This window comes from Phoca vitulina, unplaced genomic scaffold, assembly GCF_004348235.1.
Source record: "Phoca vitulina isolate PV1807 unplaced genomic scaffold, GSC_HSeal_1.0 scaffold21, whole genome shotgun sequence".
Classification (NCBI taxonomy): domain Eukaryota; kingdom Metazoa; phylum Chordata; class Mammalia; order Carnivora; family Phocidae; genus Phoca; species Phoca vitulina.
In genome coordinates this window covers 26,071,921-26,097,656 of record NW_022589724.1, presented here as the reverse complement: position 1 = coordinate 26,097,656, position 25,736 = coordinate 26,071,921, and the positions used below count along the sequence as shown (strand labels likewise).

At 50.6% G+C, this 25,736-nt stretch overlaps 2 protein-coding genes across 4 annotated transcripts in view; one reads left to right on the top strand and one right to left on the bottom strand.

Annotated features, from left to right (window-relative positions):
• The window catches only part of SLC25A25 (solute carrier family 25 member 25), a 34,704-nt gene extending 32,147 nt beyond the window's left edge, over window positions 1-2,557 (bottom strand). The window contains exon 1 of one of the 2 annotated variants that reach the window (XM_032418453.1): window positions 2,261-2,557. In XM_032418453.1, coding sequence (XP_032274344.1) covers window positions 2,261-2,515 — 255 coding nt within the window. In that variant the 5' untranslated portion in view covers window positions 2,516-2,557. The remainder of the gene's footprint in view (window positions 1-2,260) is intronic. The other variant, XM_032418455.1, reaches the window with a different exon arrangement.
• A 1,103-nt stretch (window positions 2,558-3,660) lies between these two features.
• NAIF1 (nuclear apoptosis inducing factor 1) lies at window positions 3,661-8,274 on the top strand. Of its 2 annotated transcripts, XR_004301130.1 has the most exons (3): window positions 3,661-4,239; window positions 5,973-7,656; window positions 7,740-8,274. XR_004301130.1 is itself a non-coding variant. In XM_032418540.1 (2 exons), exons 1-2 carry the CDS (start codon window positions 3,729-3,731, stop codon window positions 6,443-6,445), a joined length of 984 nt encoding a protein of 327 aa, XP_032274431.1. In that variant the 5' UTR covers window positions 3,661-3,728; the 3' UTR covers window positions 6,446-8,274. The 2 variants fall into 2 exon arrangements, 1 of the variants encoding a protein (XP_032274431.1); XM_032418540.1 differs by having other exon boundaries at window positions 5,973-8,274.
• The last annotated feature ends 17,462 nt before the right edge of the window (window positions 8,275-25,736 follow it).

The following is a 25,736-nucleotide window of genomic DNA, read 5'->3' as shown; positions in this document are numbered from 1 at the left end:
AATGCCCATTCCCACGGCAGATGACCCATTTCAAACCGAAGGGCCCCCACATTCCCTTTTGGCTTTGTTAGTTCTGCAAAACTGTAGCACTGCTTTTTCTGTGTGTAGCTAATACTGATAGAATTTCAACAGGAAGTGGTATGGGGGGTTCATGAGGGAGGGTGTCTTCCTGTGGCCCAGTTATTTACAAAAGGCAGGTTCACTAATACTTCAACGACATTTGCCACAGGACTAGCTTGTGTATAAATGAATAAAACGGATCATCCCCAATTTCTCTCAAGCTGTACAATAATTTAACTTATTTTTAAAAGCCGAGTTGTAGAAATCAAATCCACACTAACTCCACACACCAAAAGAATGATAAAGAATTGTTTCATATCACAGAACTGAGATCAGTCACAGAGTCAAGGATTTTAGAGCCAATGTGACCCCAAGGGGCAAAGCTCCCTTTGGTTAATTAAAAAACTTCCTTTTAACACTGGAAAGAAAAATGATCACTTTCTCCTTATTTGCCCTTATAGATTTACTGCAAAAAAAAAAAAAAAAAAAGGATGAGCATCAATATCAGATGTTATCACGAATCACAGTTGAGGCACAAAGCATGTATAAATACTGAATAACACCTGCAGCCAAATGCCCTTGATGTGTCTGGCAGCATGTCAAGTGGGTGGGTTCACAAAAGCAGAAAGGTTCACCTAGGCTCACACTTCACTGAGCCCCTAAAGCACAGACCCTCTGAGTTTAGCCATCTTATCTTTCCAGGCGACTTATTCATCAGATATGTATGGAAAAAGATCTAGGGGTGCCTGGGTGGCTCAGACAGTTAAGTGTCTGCCTTCCACTCAGGTCATGATCTCTGGGTCCTAGGATAGAGCCCTACCTTGGGCTCTCTGCTCAGCCGGGAGTCTGCTTCTCCCTCTGCCTCTCCCCCCTGCTCGTGCTCTCTCTCTCAGATGAATAATAAAATCTTTAAAAAGAACATCTAGCTCACAACACTTATTTTGTGTAAAATGCAGAAAAAAAAAAATCTTAAACTTGTCTCTAAGCCTCTTGGACTTGGCCAAAGATTCTATCTTACATAGTGTTACTCTTGGTCTTCTAGGCTGATCGCAAGTTAAATACTTTAGATGTTGATCAAATATACTGTGGGCAGGAGTTAAAAACACCTGAGACACATCCACCTGACCAACAAATGGGTTCAAATTCACTGGTGTTTGATCAGATTCTTCTCATACTTGGCTGTGAGAGATTCTCTAACTGTTCTATGTTTAAATGAACCAAACAAACTCAGAAGAGAAACAGGTTACTAGGTAAAGTACTCGGAAGTTCTAGCCCAGGCTGGAAATCAAGTTAAGCCACAATAAATGAAATATTTGGGAAGGGTACCTGCAGCTAGCAAGCCGGGCTGGGGAAACAGCAGGGGAGACGGAAGGGGAAGGGATAAGCCTCTGCTTCAGGTTCTTATAAAGAAAGGACAGCACTTCCCCTTCTGGCAGACCTAGGTGGCCATTCTCTGTCCCCCCCATCCCTCTTGGCCAAAGCCCACTCCAGGATAGGAGTAACAATATCCCTTCCTAGGTGTGCAACACTTTCCCATTTAGGAAGAATTTCCCCCCTGGCTTCTTTCACTTTAGATCACGATCCCATCTTCTGGATAAGCATGTTAATGGGGATGAGCCTAAACCATGAGAACTGTCAGTCCTCACCCACCTCCTCACAGATCTGCCTGCAACCCCAGTTCCCATTTTTTCTACTCCCACATGCTTCTCAGAGGAACAGATCAGGGCCCACGGCTGGCATGGAAACAAGAAGGGAAGGGAGGGGTGCCGCTGAAGAATGGATGAAAGTCATTGCGGGGTAGGGGAGGGCATCGAGTTCAGCTTGGACGTCAGGAGGTGACAAAAGGCAACTCCCGAGACTTGGCCTTCTACTTTGGGGAAAGCCTGAGCAAAAAAGGGCTATTCGCCCACCAGACAGCCCTAGAGAGTGCCCACCTGTGCCTACGAAGAGCCTTTTCCCCCCAGACCAAGCGCCCACAGAGGTCAAAAAGCAGCTCCACCCCCACCAGGGCATACATGGGGTGTCCCTCCCAGTCCAAGAGGCCGTCCACCACACCTGCCACGCTCCAAGGGGCTGCTCAAGAAGCCGGGTCGTTCAGACCTATCACCAAGCAGCCCAGACCTGTCACCCGGACCGCCCGGAGGAGCTGGGGCGCGAAGGGGCCCCCTCCCAGCCCGCGCGAACTGTGCGCGCCGCCTACCCGGAGCTCGCCCTCGGTGCGGTGCAGTCCCAGGCGCCGCAGCCCCACGGCCAAGTCGTTGACACACAGGCCGCCGTCGCGGTTGACGTCGAGAGTCTGGAAGAGGCTCCACAGGCGCAGCCGGTGGTCCGGGCCCCCGCAGACGGCGCCTCCGCACGGGTCCACGGACGCCGGCGACGAGGCGGACGACGAGGCGGCGGCGGCTGCGTCCGGCGGCGGGGAAGCCACGCAGCGGCACAACACACTGCTCACCATCGGGCGCGAGGCAGGGGCGCCGGGCGCGGGGCGGGGGCGGCTGGCCGGCGGGAAGAACGCGGAAGACACGCGGGAGTCCCCAGACGGCGAGCGCGGGCTGCGAGAAGCCGGCAAGTTGGCGGGAGGGGCCGCTTCCGGGAGCCCCGCCCCGCCGGCCGCCGCCTCGTTGGCCACGCCCCCACGGGGGCCGCCAGCCAGTCACAGGCCTGGACGGCCACCCGGCCGGGGCGGAGCCTCCTCGAGGACCGCCCACACCGCCCCGGGCGGCTTGTGTCAATGGAGAAGGCGGGGCGATCCCTGCTCAGTCTGCGGCCGATTCAAACTGAAGGAGGCGGGGATTGGCTGAGCTGGGCCGGAGAGAGGAAATCACGCCGCGATAGGCAGAAGTTCTGTGATTAGCAGGCGGAAGGCCCCGTGTCCAGTTTCCATTGAGAAACGCTGTTTAGACTGAGGAATCGTAAGGATGGGAGGAGCGGTCCTGTACAGAGACATCGTAGTCTCCGGTGGGAAATAGGATTTGTGTGAGGAGCAACTGTGAGCTGCGGCTGCGATGCAGCGTTTGCTCCCGTGAGTGGAATTAAAAATTAATTGGCCAATGGCTCAAGGCCGAAAGCACTCAGGTATCCTCAGGAGGCCAGGTTTTGGTACTCTTAACTCCCTTAACTACCAATAAAATAGCTGAATTTAACGGCGTAATACTTGTAATGCTGACGATTGAAGGACAGAACAGTTTTCCAATGGAAGTGAATAAAGGCAGGTGGGCGCCGCGCTCTGAAGCGACAGACACACTTTTAGACCAATGACCAGGCCAATTCCAGTGAGTAGGCGTGCTCTTTAGTTGAACGACAGATCAAAAGAACCAGTGATCGACGTGACGTTTGAGCCCCGACCAACCAGGAGGGCGGGTTCCTCGGGAGAAGCTCTGGGAGGCGGGAAGAGGGGAAGTGGGCGGATCTCCGCACACCCCGGCGGAAGAGGCAGATTCAGGAAGCCATTACGCAGCTGGCTGGCAGCGGCCGGGCCGGTCGGGGCTGGGCCCTACGCACTTTGCGTAGCGAGGGGGGTTACCAAAGGCCTGGTGCTTGGCCTGGGGCAAGCCCGGCCTATCCCCTGTAGGGGGGTGGGTGAGGGGAGAGGCTGGGGAAGAAGAGAGGGGGAATTGGGGCGTTTGAGGGGATTATAATTTCTTTAAAAAGGGGGGTGGGGAGAGGCCATGGCCGTCCCAGCCAAGAAAAGGAAGATGAACTTCTCTGAGCGAGAGGTGGAGATCATCGTGGAGGAGCTGGAACTGAAGAAGCACCTGCTGGTGAACCACTTCAATGCCGGGGTTCCTCTGGCTGCCAAGAGTGCGGCCTGGCACGGCATCTTGAGAAGGGTCAACGCTGTGGCCACCTGCCGCAGGGAGTTGCCTGAGGTCAAGAAGAAGTGGTCTGACCTCAAGACCGAGGTCCGTCGCAAGGTTGCCCAGGTCCGGGCAGCGGTGGAGGGTGGCGAGGCCCCAGGGCCCACTGAGGAGGATGGAGCCGGAGGGCCTGGGACAGGTGGTGGCAGTGGCGGCGGTGGCCCAGCTGTAGCCCCCGTCCTGCTCACCCCCATGCAACAGCGCATCTGCAACCTGCTGGGCGAGGCCACCATCATCAGCTTGCCCAGTACCACAGAGATTCACCCCGTGGCCCTCGGACCCACAGCCACTGCAGCTGCAGCCACGGTCACCCTGACACAGAGTGAGTGACCTCTCCCACCCAGTCTGTCGTGCATAAATGGGAAGGGCCAGCCAAGAGCTGGGGCAGCCTGGGGAAGGTTGGCTGCCAAGGGTCAAAGGTCAGATGGGAGTCTTGGAAGACCATGAGGCCTTCCAGGAGCTCCCCAGACAGAAGTGATCCTGTTCTCTTTGGGACTTCCTCAGCACGCAGTCTGGGCTTCTGATGAGCTGGATTGCTCTCAACTGTTTTGCCACCATTCATGTCCATGACTGAACTATGTGGTCCTTGAAGACAGAGACCTGTCTGTATTCCCACAAGACTTATCGCAGGGCCTGGCACATTGTAGGCAGTCAGGACATACTTGTCGAATGAACAGATAGCTGGGAATAATAATACCCAAGTAAGACATCTATTCTGGACAAAGACGTTCTGGGTATTCAGTGCGGCGAACATTCATCAGGCCCTGCTCAGAAACCTCATGGTTCCTTGTGTTAATCTATTCATTCCTTCACTTCTCAGACACTAGTGCTTATTCCTTCCACATCAGACCCTGTGCTTGGCACTGGGATTACCAAGGTGTTTAAAATACAGGCCAGCTTTATTCTAGTAGGACAGATAAGGCACACACATGAATAACTGCACTGTCAGGAGAATCTAAGGACTCAGGAGAGGAAGGGGCTTCCTGGTTGGGGTGGGGACTCAGAGCTGATGTTGGCATTGAAGGGTGGAGAAAATTGACGTTTCCCACAAGCGTGGAGGCCCAAACAGTCCACCCAGAATTCCTTTCAAAGGTTTTCAGTTATGAACGACAATGGTTTGGTTGGACTTTTTAGTTCAGATAAGGGTTTGTACCAGTGACTATTAACTGCTCGTTTGTGCGGGGCTATGATTCGTATCAATCAGTAATTCTCAGTGGGGCTTGGGGAAATTGGGTGTATGTGTGAGTGCCATCCCCCTGCAGTCATATTTTCTAAGGATATCAAGGTGGGAAAAGAGGATCAAACACTGGTCTAAATCAGCTGCTGTTCTAGAACAGGAAGGACCTGTGACTTGTAGGTATTCCACTGGGCAAGGTGATCAAAGAGACGGGAGGCATTTATTGGGCACTTACGCAACTGCTGTCCCACTCCCACCTCCTTTTCCGCTTGGCCGTAAAAGGAGGGAGACAGGACTAGTGTGGCTACAAACAGTTCAGATAGAGTCCCACCCAAGATGGCTGCTGCGTGCTGGCCCTGCAGGGAGCATGTGGCCCTGCCTTGATTAGCTGGAAGCATCCCAGTGGGGTGGTTACAAGCAAGTTGGACTCGTGTTAGGGAGACCTGAGTTTGCTTCCTGGACCTGCTAAATAAACTGTGTGACCTTAGGCAAGTCACTGCATATTTTTGAGTCCGTTTCCTCATCTCCGAAAATGAACATGACAGTACCTGCCTCTTGGTGTCATCGTGAGGATGCATCGAGCTAACGAGTGCGAAGGGCTTGGCACAGTGCCTGACACATGGTGCTCTAAATCTTTTGCCAGTGTTGTATTGTTATTAGCGGCTTTGCTTTTGCCGGATCTGGGGCCGGCCCTTTGGTTACCAAGTAGATTCTAAATGCTTTAGACTCTAGATTTATAGCGAGAATAGCTATAAAGCCAGAGGAGACCTGAATTCCCCCCTGAATAGGGCTTGATGGCCTCCTCTCTACCCGATGTGGCCAGCTCCATTCTTTCTAGAAGGTGACCTGCCACTGCCTTTGCTCTTTCTCCCCCGCAGTCCCCACGGAGACCACCTATCACACACTTGAGGAGGGTGTGGTAGAGTACTGCACGGCGGAGGCCCCCCCGCCCCTGCCAGCCGAGGCCCCCGTGGAGATGATGCCCCAGCACGCTGACACCTCGGTCAAACCCCAAGCGCTCAAGAGCCGCATAGCCCTCAACTCAGCCAAGCTGATCCAGGAGCAGCGGGTCACCAATCTGCACGTGAAGGAGATCGCCCAGCACCTGGAGCAGCAGAATGACCTGCTACAGATGATCCGCCGCTCCCAGGAGGTGCAGGCCTGCGCCCAGGAGCGCCAGGCCCAGGCCATGGAGGGCACCCAGGCAGCGCTGAGCGTCCTCATCCAGGTCCTCCGGCCCATGATCAAAGATTTCCGCCGTTACCTGCAGAGCAACACGCCCAACCCCACGCCCGCCTCGGAGCCTGGACAGGTGGCCCAGAACGGGCAGCCGGACAGCATCATCCAGTGAGGGCGCGGGTTGCGCCAGCCTTGTGCTGTGATCGGATGACACCACTGTGGTCTTGTAAGTGGCTTCTGTGACTGGCCTTAGGCTAGGCTAGCCACGTGGCCGGCTCTCTCTTTGATCGACTGTTAGGGGTCCACTGTTTCTGAGAAGTGAAGGAGACTGCGAACTCGTTGGGCTCCTGGGACCCGAACTGTCTTACCCCCACCACGTGAGCTGCCTTGCTAAGGGCCTGAAGATTGGCTAGGTGGGGGTTGGGCGCCGGTCATACGCCCCGTGGTGTCACGAGCCAGGGCTTGCGACATGACCCAGACTCTGTCTAGGACACCTGGAGCGGAGGTTCTCACCGGGAGCCGTCTCAGAGCCAGGGGCCTGTGCTGAAATGCTCCCGCAGCCCGCAGTGTCATCCCGTTGAATGAGACCATGTCCGTGGTGCTGGCGCTCCTCCCTCGGGAGGCAGAGTCACTGGGCCTGAGGAGGAAGCTTCATCCTTTTCTCCTTCCCACTGTGCCTCCGTTCTCAGGGGACTCTAGTCCATCTGCGCTCTCCCCACACCCCACCCCACAACGGGCCTGGCAGGGGCCCTTGGTAGACCCCCAGCTGCCTCTGCAGTACACCCAGGATGCGGCCTGCTGGGCTCAGGGATGCTGGGCGTGCTGGGGATAGCCTGGCCACCCTCCGGTCTTCCATTGCATCCCGGGGCAGCCCTCTCGTGGTTTGTCCTGACAGCTTTTGACTCAGGGCAAGCATTAGGCTTTGGGTGCTGTAAATTTGCGAGAAAACAGACCAGCGTGGAACCCCGTTGCTCCGCTGCAGTGGGTCTAAGGTGACCAGCTGGCTTCTTCCAGAAGGCTTGCTTCAAGCCAGTTGTCTTTATTCTGTATGCCTACCCCTCCTGGGAAGGGGTGGGCAGCTCTGGCCACACTCTTCCTCCTCTCCTGTCTACTGACTGCACGATTCTGACACTCAGTGTGGGGAAAAAAGAAAAAAAAAAGTGTGTGTATGGGGGGAAAAGGGCATCACACCCTGGACTCCCTCTCACATTATTCAGCGCCTCGTGCGTGTTCTTGCGAGACCCCCACTGACTGGCTAGGTGCATCTGAAGGCCTGATTGGCCCCGAATGTTTGAGGTGGGAGAGCCGAAGCTGACCTAAGAATTGGGACCTTGACTTCTGTTCTCGGGGAAGAGCAGAGCTGACCTCGGAGCGCCGAGGGAGGTAGTGTTCCCTGTTCCGTCTTGACACTCTCTCCCCTTTTGTAGGGAGTTTACCCAGATAGCATTTGTCTGGTTCATTTTCAGAATCACCCTCGATCACTGAGACCCTTGCGTCTTCCCAGATCATTCCCCAGGATTGCCATTTTGCTGCCGTGCCTTGGCTACACGTGACCAGTGGTGACAACGCGAGGCTCCGGATCTCAGCTAAACAATCAAGGTGCTGCCCTTCTGGGCAATGTATGTTTAGAATTGCTCGCTCCACTGTTCCCATCACAGGAAGATGCCCTCGAAGACGGTTGGGATGTGACTGCCGTCCCACCGGCCTCTGTGGAGGACAGGTGCAGCGCTAGCTAGGGAGCCGTGGAGAGGAATCAGGCTGGTGAGGGGGTGGGTGACGGAGGGAGAGCTCCCCAGTGGGGCTGGAAAGCAGCAGCCCCTGGCAGCCCGGGGCCCCCTCCCTCCATGGAGCCTGATGACCCTGGCAGGGAAGCTGTGGGGCCTTCCTGAGGCTTTGCCGCTTGGTTTGGCTTTTCTCTGGGGTTGGCAATCTGAGCCAATATTGCATCTGTTCCAATTGGGTATAAAGAGGAGGCCTGGATCACTTAAACGGACTGCTTCTTTCCAGGTCATAATTTTAAATTAAAAAATATATCACTTTTTTACACGTCTGTGTCTTTATTGGTTCTATATAGAAGAGATATGGACTGGCAGCGATCAGGGGCTGGCACACGATGGCCCACAGGTCAAAACCAGCCACCCACCTGTCTTTGTAAATAAAGTTTTATCGGAACACAGCCACACCCCTTCATTTACTTAAAGTCTGTGGCTGTTCGTGTGCTACAGTAGCAGAGTTGAGTAATTGTGACAGAGACCTCTGGTCCACAAAGCCAAAGGTATTTACTCTGGCCCTTTACAGAAAAGCCCGCCTATTCTGGGCTTAGAGCAATTCTTTCAGACTCTGGATGAGAATTACCTGGGCTGTCTGGTAAACATACCCCAAACCCACCCACCTAAAACCTAGAAGAGACTCCTGGAAGGAGAGCTGTAAGAATTTGCTTTGTAAACAAGCTTTCTGGGTGATTCTGGTATTTCCTAAAGGTTACGAACTTTGGCTTAGAGGCTGGAAGACTTAAACTCAGCTGGAATCATGCATCATGGAAGCATAGATCATACCCCATTGAGGACTGGTTCTCAGGAATTGCTTCTGACAGTTGAGGAGTCGTGCCCAGCAAAGATTCTCACTTAAGATTGGCCTTCATTCTGAAGGGATCCCAACCTTCCTGGACATAGTTATCACTCTCTCCCATAGTTAATAATAATACAAGCTGAGAATGATAAAGCACCTGCTCTGTCTAGGCCTTATAAGCATTACCTCATTTACTCCTTGCAACAGCCCCATGAATTAGGTAATGATATTGTTCTCAGTTTGCAGATGAGGATATTGAGGATCCGAGAGGTTAAGCAATTTGCCTAAAATCACACAGCTACCTTATTCTCTGGGGTGGCCTATGCTCTTAACTCCTCTTTTTTTGTTTGTTTGTTTTTAAGATTTTATTTATTTATTTGACAGAGAGAGAGAACTCAGCAGGGGGAGAAGCAGGCTTTCTGCTGAGCGGGAGCCCAATGTGGGGCTCGATCCCAGCACCCTGGGATCATGACCTCTGCCAAAGGCAGACGCCCAACCGACTGAGCCACCCAGGTGTCCCTTAACTCCTGTTCTTAACAATGCTGACCTTGCTACCAGTTAGATGTGAAATCACCTAGAGACAATTTGAAGCTGGCCTTGAGTTTCTAGATCAAATGAGGCGGCCTAGGAGGCACTTGAAAGGGAAACACAGTGACCTCTCCAACTCTCTGCAGGCTTTGGACATTCCTGTTAAGAGGGAAAAGGGTGGCTTAACAGAATTGAACCCCCCCCTCCTTGTTGGTGCTACTGAAGAACTGTCCCTTACGTTGGGGTGACTTTTTGGGAGTCCTTCCTGAAATGTGGGACTTTACATAAAGGAGATCCTCCAAGCCACTGAAGCTTATTGCTTCAGGTAGTGAAGCCTTTTACATTTTAAACCATTTTGATGGAAATCTTTCACAAAGGGATCCTTTGTGAACCGTATTTTGCCCAGCTGTTCCTTACTCTATAGAGTTTGCCCAGCAGAGGCTAGGAAAGCCCCTGGGCTCAGGCAGGTTTGGGCTTGAGCTGCGTTCCATCCTTTATTCACTGTATCTCTTAACTTGGCCGGACCTCAGTTTTCTCAATTCTAAAATGGGGAAGAAAGGGGCGCTTGGCTGATTCAGTCTGTGGAGCTTGCGACTCTTGATCTCAGGGTTGTGAGTTCAAGCCCCACTTTGGGGGTAGAGATTACTTAAAAATGAAAAAAAAATCTTTTTTTTAAGATTTATTTATGTATTTGAGAGCGCGCGATAGCAAGTGGGGGAAGGGCAGAGGGAGAGAATTGCGGACTCCCTGTTGAGTGCAGGGCCGATGCATGGGGTTCCATCTCATGACCCCGAGATCATGACCTGAGCCAAAATCAAGAGTCGGACACTGAACCAACTGAGCTACCCTGGCGCCCCCCAAAATGAAAAAAATTTAAGTAAAAAATAAAAAAAAGTGGGGATGTAACAGTCCCTACTTCCTAGGGGTGTTACGAGGTGTTAATCAGTGGAAATAGCTACCATTTATTGAGCACTGACCTCTTGATTGAAGTGTAGCTCTGACAAATGGGGAGGAGAGGAACTGAGGGCGACCATCTCTGGAATCAAGCTAACTTGCTTTTATTATAAGTTGGGGTCAGGACTCCTGACCCGTGAAAGACTGCGTCTCCTCCACATTCCTGCACTCCATCAATCAGGAGGGACGGGAGCTCCCCGAATTTTGAAACAGAACTTATTGAACCTACTTTCCATTTCTTGTAGCTTTGAGTTCAGAGATTAGAACGCAAAAAAACCTCAGCAGAGTGGGGACTAACTTTGGATCCTTCTGCTCTGGAAATCTGCACATTAGAAAGGGGCCCATCTGTGCAGACCCACTTGTAACTCTCCCTGGAAGAGACTTCCTGACCCCTGGGGAAATTCCAGACAATTGGTCAGGGCTGGACAGGGTGGCAAGGTGGTGGCTGATAGGAACAGGCAGGGACAAACCCACTCTTTTAATTAGAGAAGATGAGGTAAACTTGGCATGGATATTTGCAAAGGGGGATGTGGCTCTCAAAATGGCCTGTCTGGTGGGTGCCTGGGTGGCTCAGTCGTTGGGCATCTGCCTTCGGCTCAGGTCATGGTCCCGGGGTCCTGGGATCGAGTCCCGCATCGGGCTCCCTGCTCGGCGGGAAGCCCGCTTCTCCCTCTCCCACTCCCCCTGCTTGTGTTCCTGCTCTCGCTGTCTCTCTGTCAAATAAATACATAAAATCTTTAAAAAAAAAAAAAAATGGCCTGTCTGGTGAGAGAGGTGTAGACGCTGTGCTGGATTGTGCTGGTTCTCTGTCAAATTGGGGCCCTCACTTTGTGTCCCAACCCCCTTTCCCTGGCCGGCCTGGGCTGGGCGGCCCTTGGGGCTCAGCCTACATATTACTTCCTCAAGAGGCCCTTCCCAGCCCCCCACGCGCCAGGGTAAGCTCTCCCCTGTTGTGCACCCCCATCGCGCTCCCCACACCGTCCCCCTAACTCATGTCCAAGTGGACTTGCTTGTTTTCCAACTGATCCCCTCACTGGGAGCCACGTGGTTTCTGCAGCCTTGTCCACCGTGTTCCTGGCTCTAGCCAAGCTCTGAGAGTGGCCCCCCCACGTCCCAGTTGCCCAAGCTGGAAGGCCAGATGACATCCTTGTTTCTTCTCACTGCCTCACCCCTGCATCCTCTTGTTGTTAAAGCTCCCAATATCCCTCAAATCTATCCGCCTCTCTCTCACCTGGGTTACCCACAGCAGCCCCCTTGCCGGCCTCCCTGCCTCCAGGCCCTTCGGAGGAGGGTCTTCAGAAGCAAATCTAACCAGGCCACTCCCTGTTCTATCTTTTCAGTGACTTCCCTCCCCTCTCAGGCTGAAGTATAAGCTCCTGAATGTGACCTACAGGGACCTTTCATGGTCTGATTCTGCCTCCCATCTTGCACTTCATTCCAGCCACAATGAATGTTTACTTCCTTATCGTTTGATTATATCTGAGTAAACTACAAGAAAAAAAATTTACTTCCTTAGAAATGTCAGGCTTGGGGCGCCTGGGTGGCTTGGTTGGTTAAGTGTCTGGCTCTTTATTTTGGCTCAGGTCATGATCTCAGGGTCCTGGGATGGAGCACCGCAGCAGGCTCTGCGCTCAGTGGGGAGTCTGCTTGTCTCCCTTGCCCTCTGCCCCTCCCCCTGCTCAGGTGGTTGCACGAGGGCACTCTCTTTTTCTAGCAAATAAACCTTAAAAAAAAAAAAAAAAGTCAGGCTCTTTCTACCCTCCGAACCTTTCTGTTTACTGTTCATCTTACTCAGAACAATCTTCTTGCTCATCACTTTCCTAACTTCTATTCATCCTTCACATTCAGCGTGGGCGTCACTTCCTCCGGGCAGTCTTCTTGGGTCACACGGTGTGCTTCCTTTCTCCCCTGTTTATCACACCGTACTGCAATAGCATGTTTAAATATCTGGGTCCTGCTTTAGGAGAGTTTCTCAATCTCAGCACGATTATTTTTTTGGACTGGATCATTCCTTGGGTGGGGGGCGGGGCGCTGGCCTATGTGTTGAGGAAGTTTGCGGCCTCCTGAGCGGCACACGGTAGATGCCAGTAGCACATCTCAGCCAGCAGTGATGATGGGAACTGTATCCAGACACTGTGGAATGCCCCCCACGCCGTAAGAACCACTGTCCTACAGCAACAACACCCATCTTATTTGTAGTTACTTTTCAAGCACATGGCACAGCCCCCCCAACGGGTATTTGATACCCTTTTTGTTGCAGTGTAAGATGTTTTGCATTTCCCTCATTTGACAGATAGAGACTGAAGCAAGACTCACCTGATGGCATAATCTGTAAGTGGCGGAGCTGGGAGATCACCCCAGGTGCGCCTAGCCACACAGCCCCTTCTTTGTGAGTCAACCTCCCGTGAGCGCGTGAGCATGAATCAGCCTTCCAGCGCTGCGGCCTGGATCCTGGACCTGTGACAGGTACATCAGGAGCTCCGCCCTGAGAGGCCCTGCCTCACCTGAGGGCTGTGACCTTGGGCAGGTCCCATCACCCCACCGGCGCTGTGAGGCTTCTTCTCCTGCGCAGCCCCTGCCTCTGAGGGGTAAGGAGAGGATTCAGTGATGACAATGAAGTGGATGAATCACATGAGGGCAGTGCACGGGTGACAAGGAGCCCCACGGCTCCGCACAGGGCCTGGCTTGCAGCGGGTAAAGGATATAAAGAGATGAGAAGGCAGGAAGGGGCCCACCTGAAGACCCCTCACTACATGTTCTCCCAGATTCTGCTAGTCCCGGGCTCACAAACTCCTGCCTACAGCCACTCAGATAAGAGTCCCTTGGCTCAGATAACACATCCCCTGCCTGCATAAGGTTGGCTGGCTGGAGGCAGAACTCAGCTTCAGGCAAGCCTGACAGTCAGGAATGTGGGCCCATCTTGCCAGAGATTTCCTTTTTACAAAAACAGCCAGAAATCTGGGCTTTTATGTGAAATCTCCCAATTTAAACATATTGACTATTAAATATTTGTAAACCCTGTACAAGCCAAACAAAACACACCTGTGGACTAGAGTCAGCCCACAGAAAGCAGCTTGTGAGCTCTGTACTTAACCCTTTGGGGGCCAGCTTGTACCCCTTGGGAGGAACCATAGGAAGGCAGCTGGAGGCAGATGTTGGTAAGCAAGAGGCCTGGGTACCAGATCCCTGTTTCTCTTGCCCCTCAGTCTCCCCATCCATATGATGGGGTTGCCGATCCTAGCTGGAATGGTCCCCAGTGGGAACACCCCTCCTGGACACCCCTCCTTTGCCCAGGCTGGGCCTGACTCACTGGGAGGATCTGGGTTGGGCTCTTTGCTTTGCTGGAAGCTGAGTCAGTCTTGATTTGTGGTGATGATATTCACATGCCACTCACCTGTCAAGAACCAAGCACAAATGGGGACTGGCCATTGCAGGGGACCACCGCTGAGGCTGAGGCTGGCAGAAACAGTTTCCAGGCAGGCCTCCAAGAGAGTCCTGTCCAGATGGGAGGTTGGGCCAATAGACATCCATGATGTCTTCTGGCTGTTTTTAGAGCCTGCTCAGCACCCAGGGCTCCTTCTGGTGGGGCACTCTGGTTTTGTTCTGACAAACCATCCCTCTTCCACTTTGAGTTCGGGCAATATGAGGGAGGGATCCTAATTCTGGCTTCAGTGGTAAGGCTGTGGCCCAGGTCTGGTCCATGAGAGTAATGCATCCCTCTGTCCACCGTGATTAGTTAAGGGTGAACACATGCCCCAACAGGACCTATGAGAGTCTGCCCTGGGGGGGGGGGTCACCCCATGGAGACAACCTACCTATGAATGAAACCAACCCCAGAAAGGCTAAGCAGCGGATGGAGAAGGATTTCGGCTGGGGTTTCAGTACTTCGATCCAGCAGTTCCTGAAACTGCGTCTGCTCTCCAGTATCCAGGAGCCGTACCTGCAAATCTCCAGTTTTGCTTCCATCAATTTAAACTGGCGTTTGTTATGAGCAGCTGAGAGTCCTCAGGGTCCCACCCTAAGGGTCTGCGATTCAGATTCCAGGTCAAAATACCTTCACAACATCTGCCTAGACTAGCTGTTCCTCAAGTGGTAACCCGAGGAGCTTTAGCTTTAGGCTCATTAGCTGTTAATGCACATTTCTGAGCCCCCATCCCGACCAACTGAAACAGATCCCGGGGTGTTGGCCGGGTGAGGAATCTTAACAAGCTCCCAGCTGGTTTGAGAACACCCGGCAACCTCTGCTCTTCGTTTCCTCCCTCCCCCCCGCTCCCCCCTCCCGCTCCCCGGGCTGAACCACGTGATCCCGCCCGTCTGGCCACCGCTGATTGGATGAAGAGAGGATACCTGGTCCAAACGGAGCCAATCAGCTTGCTTTCCCCCAAATTTGGAATTGGGATTCAGGGACCCACTCAGTCTGTGGCTGTTTGAACCTCCCTCCGCCTCCCACTGCAAGATATAGAAAAGGTTGCTCAGCAGAGGGAGAGGAAAGAGGGAACAAGCCCGAAGAGGCAGGGCTGAGAATCTGCCATAAGTGACCAAGGTTCCATACTGTTCCTCATCCTGATCCCCACCCCGCGAGTCCCCCTTGCCCATTGTCTGCGGGGCCCCTGTGTTTTTACAGCCCCTTCCACTTTCTGCGGTGGGTAACTAACTCGGGTGATGTCTGTTACTTGTAGCCAAGAGACCTTTACTTGAGAATTCGCTTACTTCTCAAGGTCTCAGTTTCCTTATCTGTAAAATGACCAACATTTTGTGATTCTGGACACCCTCTCTCCATATGCAGCAGGTCCTCACCGAAGACGCCCCGCTTAAACGACTCCTTCTCTCAGGAGAGGTCTTGGTAACGTGGGGTGTAGGTAGCAGAAGGATTTTGCTACGGCAGCGCCTTTCAAACTCTGGGGTGCATTGAAATGATCTGGAATCTGTCTAAAATGCAGATTCCTGAACCCCACATGTGTAATCTGTGATCACTGGGTAGGTCTGGTAGGGCCCACTTAGCTGTTTGTTTGTTTGTTTTACAGATTTCTTGAGTTACAATTGACATACAATGAACTCCATATATTTAACAATTTTTTAAGTTCATTTTTAATTTTTTAATTTTTAATTTAATTTAATTTAATTTTTTAGTAATCTCTACACCCAACGCGGGGCTCGAATTCAGGGCCCCAAGATCAAGAGTCACAACGCTCTTCCCACTGAGCCAGCCAGGGGCCCCTAACAATTTGATGACTATGTATGTGTATCTGTGAAACCATCACCATAATTAAGACAATTACCGTGAAAATTCCCATCACCACCAAGTTTCTTGGTACCTCTTTATAATCATCCCTTCCTCCCTGCTCCCTCCCACCACTTCCTCCAGCAACCACTGGTTGACTTTCTGTCACTATAAATAGTGTGCATTTTCCAGATTTTTACCTAAATGAAATCGTGCAGCATGTACTCCGCCTTTGTCTGGTTTTTTTCACTCAGCCTAATTATTTTGACATGCATCCACGTTGACGTGTTTATCCATAGCTCACTCTCTTATTGCTGACTAGGTTATACCATAATTGATCTATCTAATCACATACTAATGGACATTTTAGTTGTTTCCAATATTCAACTATCACAAATAAAGCTGCCATGAACCCTTGTGTACAAGTCTTTGTAGATACAAACGCTTTCGTTCCCTTGGATCAATACCTAGGAGTGGAATGGCTGGATCATATCGTTGGTGTATGTTTCACGTTTTAAGTAGCTGCCAAACTGTTTTTCAAAGTGAATGCATCATTTTACATTCCCCTCAACAGTGTCTGACAGTTTCCAGGGCTCCATATTCTTGCCAACATTTGGTGGCATTTTAATTTTAACCATTCTAGTAGGTGTGAAGTGGTATGTCATTGTGGTCTTCGTTTGCATTTCTCTAAGACCAATGGTGTGGTTACTTGCCATCTGTAGATCTTCCTTGATGGGGTGTCTATTCTATTTAAATAGTCTTCTTAATTAATAATTGTTTAGAATTCTTTTTTTTTTAAAAAGATTTTATTTATTTATTTGACAGAGAGAGAGCACAAGCAGGGCGAGTGAGAGAGGGAGAAGCAGGCTCCCTGCTCAGCAGGGAGCCCAATGTGGGGCTCGATCCCAGGACCCTGGGATCATGACCCGAGCTGAAGGCAGATGCTTAACCAACTGAGCCACCCAGGCACCCCTAGGAGTCTTTATATATCCAGATACAAGTCCTTTGCTAACTCTATTTTTTTTTTTTTTTAAAGATTTTATTTATTTATTTGACAGAGAGAGACAGCGAGAACAGGAACACAAGCAGGGGGAGTGGGAGAGGGAGAAGCAGGCTTCCTGCTGAGCAGGGAGCCCGATGTGGGACTCGATCCCAGGACCCTGGGATCATGACCTGAGCCGAAGGCAGACGCTTAACGACTGAGCCACCCAGGCGCCCTGCTAACTCTATTTTTGCAAATATTTTCTCCCACTCTGTGCATGCCTTTTCATTTTCATAACAAATGCCATAGGTTACTTTGATACACATGAAGTCTGAGAACCTCTCTTCAATGACAAACTGTGCAAATTCAAACAGTAACGAAATTCAAACAGTAATGAGAGGGGCTCGACTATCCAAATGGCAAAAATAAAAAAGAGAGCCCTCAGGCATTACTGGTGACGGACAATGGAGCACACTCTTCGGTCTCTGCTACAAAGAGTGGACATTGGTGCAAAATCCTAGGAGGACTATTTGCTGATCGTTCATCAAAATCTTTAAATGCAGGTTTCTTTGACTCAGCAAGTTCAGTTCTAGAAATTTTTCCTGCAAAAAATAAACAATCAAAAGCAGTAAATTGTCCCAGGATCTTCGGTCCAGGGATTGTGCTGACAGGTGGGGCTGTTGACATGCCTGGCTGGTCGGCCCTGTATCTTGGTACTGTGCCCCCATGTGCTCAGAGCCCTTTTGCTGTCAAGCCTGGGTGGGAGGTCAGTGGGATTGGAGTTTGACCCATCCCTGGCAGGGTGGCCAGAGGAAAGTGCAGTGCAGGTCTCACTCGATTGCATCAGGAGTCTGGGCCCACTGAGAGCCTGGCGTGGCCTTGGAAGCTCCAGGACTCAGGTTCTAACCAACCACCACCAGCGCAAACTGGGAAATGGGGACACATGGTTGACAAAGCTACCTGGGGCCTAAGAAGAGACAGCCCTTTGCTCTCCATGCACCAGTAGTTTCCCCAGGACTGGGGGAGATGGGGCCTTGGCTAAGGCAGGGTCAGGACAGCTGGAACTGGGTGTGAGAAGGAAGCTGGGGGCCTGGAGATCTGGATTCTAGATTAGTCCCTGTCTTACTGTGCCACTTAGGTAGGGCCAGCCTGTTCCCCTTCCTAGGCCCCACTCTCCTCAGCTGGACAGTGAGGAGGTGGATCAGATAGTCCCCTCTGGCCCCTCCAGCAAGAATTGAAAGCATGGGTGCTGGAAACAGCCAGACCTGAGTTCCACTTTGGTCTCCAACACTTTCTGTGACTTGGCATGTTAGTTAGCCTCTTTGAACCTCAGTTTCTATCTCAATGTAAAGCCCTGCAACAGCTTCCCATTGTGCTTTGGAAAAAGACCCTCATGATCTGCCCCTTTCCACCTCTCAGCTCCAGTTCCCTCCACTCCCCCCCCCCCTTATTTGTCACACTCCAGCCACACTGGAGCCCCTAAACTCCTCCTCCTGACCCCAGGGTCTTTACCCTGCTGCCTCTGCCTTGCATGTCTTTGGCCTCTCTCCCTAGCTAGGTCCTATTCCTTTATCAGAGCTCAGATGCCATTTCCTCAAGGAAGCCCTCCCTGACCCCACACCACAGTCACTCCTGCTGCTTATCCCTTTCATAGCACAACTGTGGTCATTAAACAATTATGTCTGCATGATTATTTGTCTGATGTCTGTCTCCCAGTGGCATCGCGAGCTCCCCGAGAGCAGAAACGAGACAGTCTTGTTTGGGTCCCTTGCGCAGGCCTGGCATTGGGTAGGCACCGCTGTAATTTTGTTGAACATGTAATGAGGACACCAAACTTCATCCATTCTAAGATGTGTTTCCCCCCAAATTTGAACATCTCTGAAGTCAGAATATATTTTACAACTGCAGGGACAAGGTAGCAACCGTGATGTATTCGTCAATACCTATGCCCATGCATCGAAACTTGCAGCTTGCAAGGACATCCCTAGACAAGAGTAGCATACTCTGAAGAAAATTGGTGTTGCCCATGCTCTTGATGACACAGGACAATAATGTCTGGAACAACACAGACCTCAAGGACTCTGAAGGAAAAGGTGCTGCAGAAAAGTGAGACCCTGCATGTGCAAAAGTTTCAGGAATATCTTCACTAAATTATTTTGATCGTATATGTATGCACAATATTGATACATGATTTTAAAAAGTCTGTTTAAAAGAGCACCATCAATAAATATAAAGTGAAATTTCTAAGTGATAAATGCTGTGTCATATTTTACTTGTTAGTGCTTTTTTCTTTTAGAGTGGCACAGAAGTCAATGCTGAATCTTTCTACCGAAGCCGTCTCCGATTTGATTCAATAGGGATTGTGGGGCAATTCCGGAGAGACCGGAGGAGGGCGCAGGGCTCTGGGTGGCCACTGGGGGCGCTCTGCTCCCAGGCGCCTTCCCATCCCAAAGTTAGGAATCTGGGCTCGGAGGAGCCGGGCGGCGTGTGGTTATCCATGTGCCCTATAGATGGCGCTAGAGAACCACAGTCAGGCGCAGCCCAGAGAGTTCTAGGCTGAAGGGAGGCCTCAGGAGTGTCCTGTCCTGGCAAGAAGTAGCTCTCTTGCTACCCCGGGGACAGCCCTCTCCTTGTCTGACCTTGCCACCTCCCCCTGAGGTGACGATGTTTCCCTTCTCCCTGGATTGGGGGAAAAGATTCAGTGACTTTCCCAAGACTACAGAACTGTGAGTGGTTGGAGCCAGGAGTAAAAGCTGGATCAGCTTGCTGCTTCCACCATGTGCATCTGACGTCCTGTGATAGAAGGGGATGCAAAGCAAGGTGGGAGTGAGTTTCCCACCAAAGAAAGGAGCTAAGAGAAGTTCTTTGGCAAGATGATGGATCAATCATACATGCCTAATTTCTCTCCCTACTAAAACCACAGTAAAGAGATTTAAAAAAAAAATCTCAGAAGGGACACAGAAAACATAAACTATAAAAGGAAAACTTGATAAATGACACTCTATCAAAATGTAAAACTTGCTTTTCAAAAGTCATCGTTAAGAATATGAACAGGCAAGATACACACTGGGAGAAAAATATTTGCAATACATATCTCTGACAAAGGACTTGTATCCAGAATATACAAACAACGTTTACAACTCAATAATAAGACAGCTCAACTTAAAAATGGGCAAAATATTTGAACCGCTACTTCACAAAAGAAGATATCCGAATGGCCAAAAAGCACATAAGAAGATGCTTAACCTCATTAGTCATAAGAGAAGTACAAATTAAAACCACAATGAGATACCTCCACATGCCTACTTGATTGTCTGTACTTAAAAAGACCGATAATTCCAAGTGTTGGTGAGGGTGTAGAACAACTGGGACTCTCATATCCTGCCGGTAGAAATGTAAAATGGAACACAACTTTATTTTATTTATTTAAAAAAATTTTTTTTAAGATTTTATTTATTTATTTGAAAGAGAGAGAAAGAGCACAAGCGGGAGGGGCAGAGGGCAAAGCAGACTCCCCGCTGAGCAGGGAGCCCTACGAGGGCATCCCAGGACCCTGGGATCATGACCTGAGCCGAAGGTAGATGCTTAACCAACTGAGCCACCCAGGTTCCCTGGAACACCACTTTAGAAAACAAATTTGCAGTTCTTACAAAATTAAACCTACGCTTCCTACACACCCAGAAAATCCACTCTTAGGTATTTACCCAAAAGGAATGAAAACATTTGTCTGTCCAAAGGCTTGTTCAGGAAATTCATAGCAGCATTATTCACAACAGGCAGAAGCTAAATATATTCAGTGAGTTGTGTAAAAAAGTGTACAAATCTAGGCGCCTGGCTGGCTCAGTTAGAAGAGTGCGTGACTCTTGATCTCAGGGTTGTGAGTTCAGGCCCCATGTTGGGTGTAGAGATGACTTAAATAAATAAGTAAACTTAAAAAAAAAAAAAAACGAAGTGTACAAATCTGAAGTGTGATTGGTGATTTAACCCGGAACTGCAGCATTACTTCCACAGTGGAGGGTAGAGGAGAGGAAATGGGGGGAGGGGTGATGCAGGAGGGACTAAGTCCTTCATCCTAACAGGTAGTCAGTAGGCAGTGTAGGGTAGACAGGGAGACAGGTGTAGGTGGTAGATAACGGTTAAAATTAATGTATCAAAAGATAGCCATATGTGCTTGTGACTTAGAAATAGGAGATGTGTAAGTGCGGGGAAAAATCAGCTGAGAGTCAACAGTGGTTGCTTTTGGGGCGATGGGGTGGGGAGACAAGGAGGGGCAGACAGGAAACCGCTGTCTTCTTTTTTTTTTTTTTAAAGATTTTATTTGACAGAGAAAGACACAGCAAGAGAGGGAACACAAGCAGGGGGAGTGGGAGAGGGAGAAGCAGGCTTCCCGCGGAGCAGGGAGCCTGATGCGGGGCTCGATCCCAGGACCCTGGGATCACGACCCAAGACGAAGGCAGACGCTTAACGACTGAGCCACCCAGGCGCCCCGAAACCGCTGTCTTCTTATCCCCCTTCAGCACACGCTGATTTTGCTTTCTGTGCACACGCCGTATCTCATCAAGGCTGATGCCTATTTATTCACATTTTAACATCTTTAAAATCAAGAGACAATTTCTCACAGTCAGTGGTGTGCCTGACAACTATAATTGGCGGTGGTTTTTCTTGATGGTGCATAAGAAATGGTGCACATTACAGAAGGTGATGTCTTGGCTTCACTGAAGTATGGCGTTATTTTTATTTTTATTTATTTGTTTATTTATTTATGCATTTTTAGGTAATTTCTACACCCAATGTGGGGCTCAAACTCACAACCCCAGGATCAAGAGTCACATGCTCTATTGACTAAGCCAGCCTGGCATTCTTTTCATAAAATAAATATTTATTTATTATTATTTTTTGAAGATTTTTATTTATTTATTTGAGAGAGAGAGAGAGAGAACATGAGAGGGGAGAGGGTCAGAAGGAGAAGCAGACTCCCTGCTGAGCTGGGAGCCCGATGCAGGACTTGATCCTGGGACTCCAGGATCATGACCTGGGCCAAAGGCAGTCGCTTAACCAACTGAGCTACCCAGGCGCCCCATAAAATAATTATTTAAAAGAAAAAATGAGCCAGTTGAAACAGCTGCTGTTTATTGAGCTCCTACCATGGGTCAAGCACTGTGCTTCCTGTCCATATTTTTATTTAATATTTTAAACAACCTTGCCTTATAACTCAAATTTTTGAGAAGAGGAAATAGGGGCTCAGAGAGGTTAAGTGACTTCCTTAATGTCACCCAGCGAGTAAGTGATAGATACAAGTCAAAAACTAGGGGCTATCTGACTCCTGAGTATGTTGCCTCTGTTTTGATTAGTTTGAAAGAGCTCCATCTATCATCCCCCTGGTTGTATGGCCCAGAGAGAGACAGGGGCTTGCTCAAAATCACACAGCAAGGCTAAGGCTGAGTTGGGCCTAGACTTGGGCCTTTAATCCTCAATCCAGCATCCTCTCTTCAACCTGGTCTCTCCCTTCCTTACTGTCACCCCAATGCTCAGGATACCATCGAGAGCTCAGATTGCAGCTCCTAAATGCAGGCAACACTTATGGGGCCCAGCAGAGGCCCGGGAGGTGGGCTCTGGGTGGGCAGGGCCGAGCCTGATGCCTGGTGGGGCTCAGGCCTGTGTCATATGGACACAGCCGTGAGCCCCTGAATCAGCAGTTGAGCAAGACTGGCCTCAGGACAGGAAAGCCCACCAGTAGGAGCCTGGGGACAAGTTTGTAGGGGGGGAATGGTGAGGAGAGACCAGGGGCTTGTTTGGAAGCTGTATTCGCCCAGTGAGCTCACTATTTTATGTAATGGTATCTTTGGGGTGGCTGGGGCAGTCTGTGGGCTTTGCCTCCCCATTTACAGAGCATCTTACCCACCCTCCTAACAGAGGCCCAGAGACGTCAAGCCATGCACCTGCAGTCACACGGCCAGGAGCCTGTCTGACTCCAGAGCCCCGGCTGTCCCCCTTAGCAGCACTGCTTCTTCCCCAGTGTTTACGTCTGATAGTTCCTGTCTATCTGGGGCACCAGCACCTTAAAGGGAAACCCACATCCTGTTTCCGGTTCTGCCTCAAAGCGATGAATTTTTGATAATGGGGCATCAGGAGCTAATCTCTCACGTACAACCCTGCATCCTCGTTCCTTCCTCTCTCCCCAGCCCCCGACCTGCACATGGCCATGGCCTGCCTGTGGCTTTTGCAGCATTTCCACACCTCGTGTCTCAGAGCCTCACTTTCCTTTTCTGTCAAATGAGAGGAAGAATAAAGCTGACTCTAGGGCGCCTGGGTGGCTCAGATGGTTAAGTGTCTGCCTTCGGCTCAGGTCATGATCTCAGGGTCCTGGGATCGAGCCCCGCATCAGGCTCCCTGCTCCTTGGGAGCCTGCTTCTCCCTCTGCCTCTCTCTCTCTCTCTCTCTGTCTCTCATGAATAAATAAATAAAATCTTAAAAAAAAAAAAAGCTGACTCTATAGGGTTCTTTGGAGATTGGATGAGCTAACGTGTGTTCTGTGCCTGGCACTACGCCTAGTGGGAGTCTGGGAGGAGAGCCTGGGAGTCGGGGGACATGGATTCTGCCACTGACCAGCTGTGCAACTGAAGGCAAGTCCCTACCACTCTGCACCTCGGTTTTCTCATCTGTATGATGGGGGGCGGTGGCCCTGACCCACCTTTCATTTACCTAAAGCAGGTTCCGGGTGAGACTGATGTTACTGTGGTTCATGGTCATCTTCACTGCTCAGCTTCATTGATCCTCTTCTCCCATCAGAAAAGCCCATCTAGAAAGCTCATATGAGGGGCACCTGGGTGGCTCAGTCGTTAAGCGTCTGCCTTCGGCTCAGGTCATGATCCCAGGGTGCTGGGATCGAGCCCCGCATCGGGCTCCCTGCTCGGCGGGAAGCCTGCCTCTCCCTCTCCCACTCCCCCTGCTTGTGTTCCCTCTCTCGCTGTCTCTCTCTCTGTCAAATAAATAAATAAAATCTTTAAAAAAAAAAAAAAAAAAAGAAAGCTCATATGAAGACTCCTCTGTTCCTGAGGGTGCCAAGAATCTTCACGAGATCCAGCCGAGGGGCCCCTGTGATCCTTAGTTTCTTCATCTGCAAAGTGGACACCAAGACCACATATGCCTCAGTGCAGTGCAGTGAGAATTCAGTGAGCGAGGCACCTAGATTGTCCAGGCGAGCTCATCTGGCAGAAGACCTCCTTTCCACAAGTGTGCATGGGGAGGTGAGCAAGGATGTTCACTGCAGCAGGATTTGCAATGGAGGAAAGGGGAAATTGCCTCGTTCCCCTGTAGGCAGCTACGGTGGCAGCTCCCAAGAGAGCCCGATGCTCCTCCATGCCTGGTATTCATGGCCTGGGAAGCCCCTCGTACACGTACCAGAGTTGGTCTGAGTGACCAGTGATGGAGTGGCCTGCCATTGTGAATGTCACGTCTGTGATTGGGTTATGAAAGACTGCCACTTCTTTCTTGGGCTCTCTCATTACTCACTCCGGGGAAGCAGTTGTCACATCATGGGGACACTCAGACACCCGTGGAGAGGCCCACAGAACCAGAGTCTCCAACTACAGGCAGCGAGGCACTGAGGCCTGTGATGGTCACAGGAGAGAGCCTGGATGCTGATTCTCCAGCCCCATTCAGAAGCCTTAGCCAAAAGCTTTCTGCAACCCAGAGACCCAGAGACCCAGAGACCCAGAGACCCAGAGCCAGAGCGACCCAGCTGAACCACTCCCGGAATCCTGACCCTCAGAATCTCTCACATGATAAATGTTTGTTTCTCGAAGCTGCTAACTTTCGGGGTAATTTGTTATACAGCAGTAAATAACGAATCCAGGGCCCCATTAAATGCATTTATACATGTATTCCGGAATGCCAGACCAATGTTAAAAAGAATAAGGTAGATCCCTCTATCCAAACATGGAAAGATAGCCAAGGTCTGCTGCTAAGCGAAAGGGAATCTTGCAGAACAATATATATCAAATGATGCTTTTTGTATAAAAAGACGCTGTTATGGCACAGCCAAAAAAAATCTGGAAGAACATATCTAAACTGTTAATTGTAGTTATTTCTCCTTGAAGGGCGGGGAGGGGGCACAGAGGACCTTCATTCATTTCTGTGATATTTGAGCTTTTTACCATGTCTTACTTTGGTAAACCAGTGGAAAAATACAAAAATTTTTAAAAGATTTGCCTAAGATGGGCCTAATAGAAAAGCATAATAAATTGGCTTAAATAACCAATAACCCTTGAAATCTCAGTGTTTAACAGATTAGGAGTTAATTTCTTTGTCTTGTGAAGTTCAGTCAGCAGCTGAGAGGGAAGGGGGGATGTCCATGGGAAGGACTCTCCTCCATGGAGCCATCGAGAGATCTGGCTGATGGGGACTTTGCTATTGCCCTGTCTTAACACGGGGCTTCCTAGGCTTATCTAGGCCCTGGAAAAAGGTAGACATCTAGCTGGCAGACGGGGGAAGCGAGAGGGTAGAGGATGAAGTGAAAGATTTTTTTGTGGGACAGGTCTGAAATGATGCTCAATCACATTTGCTCACATTCCATTTGGCCAAAATTCAGTCACCCTCTGGTCATGGCTCCTGCGTGATGATCTCAGGACCATCTACCCCTTCTTGCCCACCAGCCAGCACCTCCTCCCAGGTTGGCTGTCCATTTTCATTGTGTTCTCCTATCTGAGAGCCTTTTTTCTTCCCAAGATTTTATTTTTAAGTCATCTCTACACCCAATGTGGGGCTTGAACTCATAGCCCCAAGATCAAGAGTCACATGCTCTACCGACTGAGCCAGCCAGACACCCCGTATCTGAGAGCCTTAGCCACAGGAATATTAAGGCAAGGCCCTCCTGCTCCTCCAGATGCAGCTAGCTACCCAGAGAGAGGAAGCGCTGATGCAGTACATTCTGGAAGTGTTAACTCTGCTGAGGGTGGCTCAGCCTGTCCAGTGCGGTCTTTCAGTCAGGAACACAGCCTTTGACCTGCTGTCCCTCCCAAGGGCAGGGCCCTGTCACCTAGGGTGGAGCTGTTTGGGGATGAACCCAGGGTCACAGAGCCCCAGGAATTGTTTGCAAACTGCCCTGTGCATCCGCGTGAATTTGCAAGCCAACAATGCCAAGGTCAAGAAGTAGGATGACTGGTGCTCCCCGTGCTGCGCCCTACACCAAGCACTGTGCTGAGGGCCTGC

Coding starts and splice junctions, on each gene's coding strand:
- NAIF1 (XM_032418540.1), top strand. CDS start 3,729: ATGGCCGTCCCAGCCAAGAAAAGGAAGATGAACTTCTCTGAGCGAGAG. Junction 4,240..5,972: donor CACGGTCACCCTGACACAGA/GTGAGTGACCTC, acceptor TCTCCCCCGCAG/TCCCCACGGAGACCACCTAT.